Source organism: Sinocyclocheilus grahami, unplaced genomic scaffold, assembly GCF_001515645.1.
Source record: "Sinocyclocheilus grahami isolate Dianchi unplaced genomic scaffold, SAMN03320097.WGS_v1.1 scaffold1534.1, whole genome shotgun sequence".
Classification (NCBI taxonomy): Eukaryota; Metazoa; Chordata; class Actinopteri; order Cypriniformes; family Cyprinidae; genus Sinocyclocheilus; species Sinocyclocheilus grahami.
In genome coordinates, this window is record NW_015506713.1 from 60,769 (window position 1) to 68,369 (window position 7,601).

Consider the following 7,601-nt stretch of genomic DNA (forward strand, 5'->3'; position numbering starts at 1 on the left):
ATATATATATATATATATATATATATATATATATATATATATATATATATATATATATATATATATATAGTATGCATGAAAATCCATATTTTTCAATTAAAGACAGCTTATAGATTTAATATGGGCTGCTTTTGATGCTTGAAACCTTCTTAATGGTCATTTTGTGTTTTTTAAGAATAAGGTTAAAATTTATGCTATTAGTTACTTGAATATAAAATGTTTTTCTCTATTTAACAACATTACAGTGAAAGAGGTGGATGGATTATCTCAGCAGAGGAGAAGTGCACAGATTTAGACAGATTTGTAACCAATATTTGAGAGAAATAGGCCTTTTGTGTACATAGAAAAATGTTGACCCCATTTCAAAAAAGCGCTTAAATGGGGAGAGGGACATCCCCCATTCGGAGACCATAGCACATAGGGCCAAAAGATCCGAGATTCTCACATCTCAGGGGCCCCTCGCTCACGACCCCGAAGCACGATACCGTACTACCTTCCGAACAAAAGCACTTCTCCTTAAGCATGAAAGCACTCGAAATGCTCTGACTGTGCAAGAGACAAAGAGGGCTGAGGGAGAGATTCTGTGCAGAAGACCTCAAACTTTTCCCTTGGCTCTAGGGCCCGGCGCCTTTGGGACGTCGCTCAGGGCCACCGTGCCGAGTTTTGGGCCCCTGGGACCTTTCTGAATAAATCCCACTTGCCACTTATTCGAATGGGTTTAGCCTAGTGAAAGGGCCGATCGGCTAGAGGGCGCCATTTGCGTATCGTCAGGGGTCCCTCTAGCAGGCGGAAAAGTTTGGTTACCCTACGACCTCCTTTAGGGGTCAAAAGGTCAGAAAAAGGGCCAGCGCATGTCTGTATTTTTCCTTGAATATTTTCGGTGATTTTTTTTAAAGGTCTTCCCCGAACACTGAGGAATTTGGCCCTTTTCCACGTGGTACGTGAGGGTCCCAAGGTCAAACATTCGAAGCCCCTAGGCCCTGGCCCCAATATGACTGTTATTTTAAATCAAACATAAAGAAACATCCCATTTACAGTTTATTTAGCAAGCCTTTCATAGTGGTTCCATGGACATAAATTTTTAGGCAAATATTACACTGTTTTGACACAAAAAGGACATGAATGTATTCTGCTGAGTGTGGTGAGTACAGTAGAGGTGGTTTCATCAACAATATCACTCATACTTATGGAAAATAGATTTTATTTATGTGTGTTCTCGAAACTGCTGAATACATTGGAATTGGGATGTTTTAACTGCAACAACTAGCAGGGTTCCGATCATGCCGAATTCGAAATCTTTGTCTCAAGGGGACCCCCTCGATCGGGCGGAAAAGTTTGGTGACCCTACAACCTCCTTTAGGGGTCAAAAAGTCAGAAAAGGGGCCAGCACATGTCTGTATTTTTCCTTGAATATTTTTGCTGATTTTTTTTATGCTGAGAGCTTTGGCCCTTTTCCACGGTGTACTTGAGGGTCCCACGGTCAAGCATTCGAAGCCCCTAGGCCCTGGCCCTGGCCCCAATATGACTATTATTTTAAATCAAACACAAAGAAACATCCCATTTCTAATTTATTTAGCAGGCCCTTCATAGGGGTTACGTGAACATTCATTTTTAGGCCAAGATTGCACTATTTTGACACGAAAAGGACATGAATGGATTCTGTTGAGTGTGGTGAGTACAGTAGAGGTCGTTTCAGTAAAAAATGGCTCCTTTCTTTGAATTGTTGACTTTATTTACATATGTCCATCAGGCTGTTATGAACCTCCCATCAAATAAATTGCACATGGGATGTTTCAATATTATGTACATAATATCTTTGTGGAGTCAGTTTTCTTATGCAAATTATACAGTTTTATGTCTTTCTGTATTTTCCAGATCATTCAAGATGGTGAACTGCCCACTTTGCCGTAGGGATTATTCAAATATTCGCCAGCATCTAAGAATCACACACTGTGTGTTTAATCTGGAGGAACGGGCAATTTTAATCAAGCTGGCCTGTTCCAGAGTGCTTCTACTCAATGAGGTCTGCCCAATATGTGGCAATACATTCAAGTTCAGTGACCGGCATGTGACCAATTCTCGCAATGACCTCTCGGTAAGTTTTGACCAGTTATGTTTTAAATTAACAATATGTGAAATACCTTTACATGTATTCGTAATTTAAGATTTAGACAGATTTGTAACCAATATTTGAGAGAAATAGGCCTTTTGTGTACATAGAAAAATGTTGACCCCATTTCAAAAAAGCGCTTAAATGGGGAGAGGGACATCCCCCATTCGGAGACCATAGCACATAGGGCCAAAAGATCCGAGATTCTCACATCTCAGGGGCCCCTCGCTCACGACCCCGAAGCACGATACCGTACTACCTTCCGAACAAAAGCACTTCTCCTTAAGCATGAAAGCACTCGAAATGCTCTGACTGTGCAAGAGACAAAGAGGGCTGAGGGAGAGATTCTGTGCAGAAGACCTCAAACTTTTCCCTTGGCTCTAGGGCCCGGCGCCTTTGGGACGTCGCTCAGGGCCACCGTGCCGAGTTTTGGGCCCCTGGGACCTTTCTGAATAAATCCCACTTGCCACTTATTCGAATGGGTTTAGCCTAGTGAAAGGGCCGATCGGCTAGAGGGCGCCATTTGCGTATCGTCAGGGGTCCCTCTAGCAGGCGGAAAAGTTTGGTTACCCTACGACCTCCTTTAGGGGTCAAAAGGTCAGAAAAAGGGCCAGCGCATGTCTGTATTTTTCCTTGAATATTTTCGGTGATTTTTTTTAAAGGTCTTCCCCGAACACTGAGGAATTTGGCCCTTTTCCACGTGGTACGTGAGGGTCCCAAGGTCAAACATTCGAAGCCCCTAGGCCCTGGCCCCAATATGACTGTTATTTTAAATCAAACATAAAGAAACATCCCATTTACAGTTTATTTAGCAAGCCTTTCATAGTGGTTCCATGGACATAAATTTTTAGGCAAATATTACACTGTTTTGACACAAAAAGGACATGAATGTATTCTGCTGAGTGTGGTGAGTACAGTAGAGGTGGTTTCATCAACAATATCACTCATACTTATGGAAAATAGATTTTATTTATGTGTGTTCTCGAAACTGCTGAATACATTGGAATTGGGATGTTTTAACTGCAACAACTAGCAGGGTTCCGATCATGCCGAATTCGAAATCTTTGTCTCAAGGGGACCCCCTCGATCGGGCGGAAAAGTTTGGTGACCCTACAACCTCCTTTAGGGGTCAAAAAGTCAGAAAAGGGGCCAGCACATGTCTGTATTTTTCCTTGAATATTTCTGCAGATTTTTTAAAGGTCTTCCCAAACGCTGAGAGCTTTGGCCCTTTTTCACGGGGTACTTGAGGGTCCCACGGTCAAGCATTCGAAGCCCCTAGGCCCTGGCCCCAATATGACTGTTATTTTAAATCAAACCTAAAGAAGCAGGCCCTTCATAGTGGTTCCGTGGACATTCATTTTTAGACAAAGATTACACTATTTTGACACGAAAAGGACATGAATGGATTCTGCTGAGTGTGGTGAGTACAGTAGAGGTGGTTTCAGTAAAAAAATGACACCTTTCTTTGAATTGTTAACTTTATTTACATATGTCCATCAACCTATTATGAACCTCCCGTCAAATAAATTGCACATGGGATGTTTCAATATTATGTACATAATATCTTTGTGGAGTCAGTTTTCTTATGCAAATTATACAGTTTTATGTCTTTCTGTATTTTCCAGATCATTCAAGATGGTGAACTGCCCACTTTGCCGTAGGGATTATTCAAATATTCGCCAGCATCTAAGAATCACACACTGTGTGTTTAATCTGGAGGAACGGGCAATTTTAATCAAGCTGGCCTGTTCCAGAGTGCTTCTACTCAATGAGGTCTGCCCAATATGTGGCAATACATTCAAGTTCAGTGACCGGCATGTGACCAATTCTCGCAATGACCTCTCGGTAAGTTTTGACCAGTTATGTTTTAAATTAACAATATGTGAAATACCTTTACATGTATTCGTAATTTAAGCGTTAACAAACATTTTCTGTTTCAGAAGGCCAAACGCATGGAGGCCCTCCACACCATGAGGTGGAGGGCTTCGATGAAGCAGATCGATGCACTGCGTGCCCACAGACCCGAAGGTCCTGCTGGCTACGAGCCTTCATGAGGAGAAGGAGGAGTCCCTGGCAGAAGCCCCACCAGAAGGCCCTCCAGTGGACCACACAAGGCCAGGGCCCCCACGAGCAGCACCGGCGCCGCCAGCACCACCAGAGACCCCTGTGGCTCTTCAGGTCTGCGCCCCACCCTCTCGGGTCTGGGGCCAACAGGCCATATGAATTGGGCCTTACCCACCCCAGTTGGAGGAGGCCGCACCACCAGAAGTCCGGGTCCCACCATCTGGGCTGGGGGCTGCGCCAACACAGGAGGTGGAGGATGCTCTCTCTCAGGTGGCACTTCTTGAGGTGTTGTTCCCACCAGCTGAGGTGTTCCCACCACATCAGGTGTCAGCCCCACCACCTGCTGCAGCCTCATCCACGGCATCATCTGCCCCACCTGCAGTGGATGCAAAATTGATAGATTTTCTGAGTAAGAATTAGTTTATAATCTAATTTCTTATAATGTTGCAGTTGATGGTAGACTAACCTGATTGTCTGTTTTACAGAGGAATTTAGAGAGGGCCTAATGGATCCGGTGGAGGACTTCCCAACGATTGTTTTCACCAATTTATTTAAAATTTTTCTTTTGTTTAAAACGTTCCAGTTCCAGTTCCAGAAAAAAGTAATGTTTCAATATAAAAAGTGTGTTTTTATAGGCGTTTTTTAATGACTGCTAATGTAAATCGTTTTATGTTAATGTAAAGAGTTTCTTCTTTCATTTTAAAATATGTTCCGTAAGAAATGTTTTTTAAATTGTTCAATAAATGGTTAAAGTTCGGTCGAGGTGTTTCATTAATTAATGTAATATTAAGTGCTAATATATAATGTGTGAATACATGCATCCACGGACCCCATACAGAACGCCCATTGAATAAGCTGCAACTGGGATGCTCACTTGCTTACCTGTTTTCTCCGTGGAGACAGACTAGAAAATGAAAAAATTGACTGGTAAGTGCACTCTAATGTATTAGACTGAAAGTGGGATCAAACAGACTGCAAATTGGATCCGGAAGGTTATGAGTGACCCCTGCATGCGCAGTGTCCCTGACTTTAGTATTGGTCTTGGCTCTGTGCTCTTCGTGAGAAAGATACAGATAAAAAGAAAACATACCTGTCGAGGACTGCCCTCTGTGCCTCAGAGGGTTTCATCAGCTTAGCCTGCATCTGCGTTTGATGCACAAAGTGAACAACGAGACGGAGCGAAAGCTCCTTTTCTCCATCGCATCCGGCAGGGTTAATATAAGGAAGGGCACCTGCCCCATTGCTGGCTGCAAGAAGGAAACCACCCGCCTGGACCGCCACCTCAAAACCCACACAGAGCTCACCAAGGGGGCCCGATCTGAGGCGATTAGGGCCTGCAAGCGCAAAAAGATCTTGGGAGATCTTGCCAGCTTGAGGGCGTCAAACCCGTCCAAACCAATGGTGTCAACCCTGGACCTCGATGAGGACCAGGACGTCTTTGACGAGCCATCGCTTCCAGAGGAGGAGGAGGAGTGTTCGAACCCCAGCAGCAAAAATTGAGTTAAGCAGCTGGAGGACCACGTGGCTGATTTAAACAAGCAGGTGGACACTCTCAGGGATGGGCAGTATTTATGATACATTTATTTCAAATACGTATTTCAAATACAAAATAGTATTTTGCAATTTGTATTTGATAGGGTTGATGAAAATGGCTTCGTATTTTGTATCAAAATACTTTAGTGTTTTGTATTTTTGTAGTTTTAAAATACTGTAAAATACTTTGTAAGAAATCTACATGATAACATCATAAAAATGCGGCCTCTGATGGGTGCTACTCAATAGGCTAGTTTGCCCAGACTTGTTGAGATCAGAACAGAAAATTGATGCATATGGAAGAAGTTGGTCAAGGTAAGAAACATGCAGGTTGCCAGCTTTCCATCAATTTTTTGCATAAATTGCTATCATTTTTAAGTTTGTGTTCGTTTTAGTAGCCTAGGCTAAACAGTTTACCAATTTACATAATGTTCTTGAAAACTATTATACTGAGCAGCAGCCCCACAATTAACGTTAGCTTGCTACTTTCAGCCTATGTTAAGTTTGTCGGCTGTACATGAAAAAAAAAAATAATACAGCGTTTCAGTGTTGTACAACATTACATTTTAATGCTAAGATATTGGTGTGATTGTCTAAACTCGCGTGGAGCATTTACTGTGAGCCGCTCTGAGACATGGATATGACCGTGTGTGAAAGAGCATAGCAGAGCTGCACACGGCAGTGTGTGTGTATTGTAAAACCTGTTTCACACCACAACGCACATTGGCGTGAATGTTAACGGAAGACGCCTGATACACCGTACACTGCGCACCCGGGTTTTTTGCCGGGTATGCATGTTAAAGGTCCCATATTATACACCTTTCTGGAGTTTTATTTTAGGTTTTGATGCCTTAAAGAATATATATTTGCAGTATAAGTACCAAAAACCATCTCAATATATTTTTACAGCTCCTCTCTCAGGAGCTCTGCTGAGAACAGGTCGATTTTGGCCTGTCTAATTAATATTCATGAGCCTCTCTTCTGATTGGCCTGTTGTGTTCTGACTGATGCACGGCCAGGCCAACCACAGGTAACTAGGGTCAGCGGCGTCACAGCGCTAGCCGGAGGCAGCAAAACAAAGGGGAAACTGGAAAGACCATTCTGTGTTTCATATATTATAATAAAAACAAAAAACAAAGGGGAAACTGGAGGCGGCCCATTCAAACCAGCGCAGATTCGGCTACATAACGAGCTTAAAATATCATCTTGTTGTGATGTTGGGTGCCAACTTATATGGTAGTTACATAGCACCTAGACCTCAGTTATCATGAAAAAAGCCAGGAAATTTCAGTTTTGACAATATGGGACCTTTAACAAATGAGTGCTTTTACACCGGATGCTGCAGCAGCTCGGCAGCAGTTTTGGCATCAAGTCTATTTTTTGCTGTGCTGCTCAGCAGCTTGAGTTTAAAGCAAGGTTGAAGGACAATTTGACAAAAAAATTGAGTTGACAAAAAAGTATATATTGCACAGAATAAGCATATACTCATAAAATCCTTTAGGAGATCTCAATTGCAGTCAGTTTCGTTCCATTGCGAGATCTCAATGAGTGCGTTTACATGCACGTTCTTAAGCTGATTATGCTTAATAAGCCGAAAACACACTTGGTCATGTAAACGCGGTAACCCGTTTTCTTTTATCGGAGTAAGGTCATAAACGGCGTAAGCATAAACCGGTCGCAACAGGTAGTTTTTTTGCCTCTTACTCAGATTTCGCACGGCATATAAATGCAATAACCCGCTTTCTGTCGGCTTTCTGAAGTGTGCATGTGTGATACGTGACAGGAACGCATTGTTAGTGCAGATTTAAGCGCATCTAGACCGAGCAAACGTCTTGCAGTAAAGAAAGAAGAAAATATATCACAAAAGAAGACTTTTTCATGACTCCGAAAATGA

The 7,601-nt window shown here is 42.6% G+C and overlaps 1 protein-coding gene across 1 annotated transcript in view; it reads right to left on the reverse strand.

Annotated features, from left to right (window-relative positions):
* LOC107571006 (uncharacterized) overlaps window positions 1-4,538 on the reverse strand; it is an 8,263-nt gene extending 3,725 nt beyond the window's left edge. The window contains exon 1 of the mRNA XM_016257289.1: window positions 4,197-4,538. Within this exon, the coding sequence (XP_016112775.1) occupies window positions 4,197-4,538 (342 nt within the window). The remainder of the gene's footprint in view (window positions 1-4,196) is intronic.
* Between the last annotated feature and the right edge of the window lie 3,063 nt (window positions 4,539-7,601).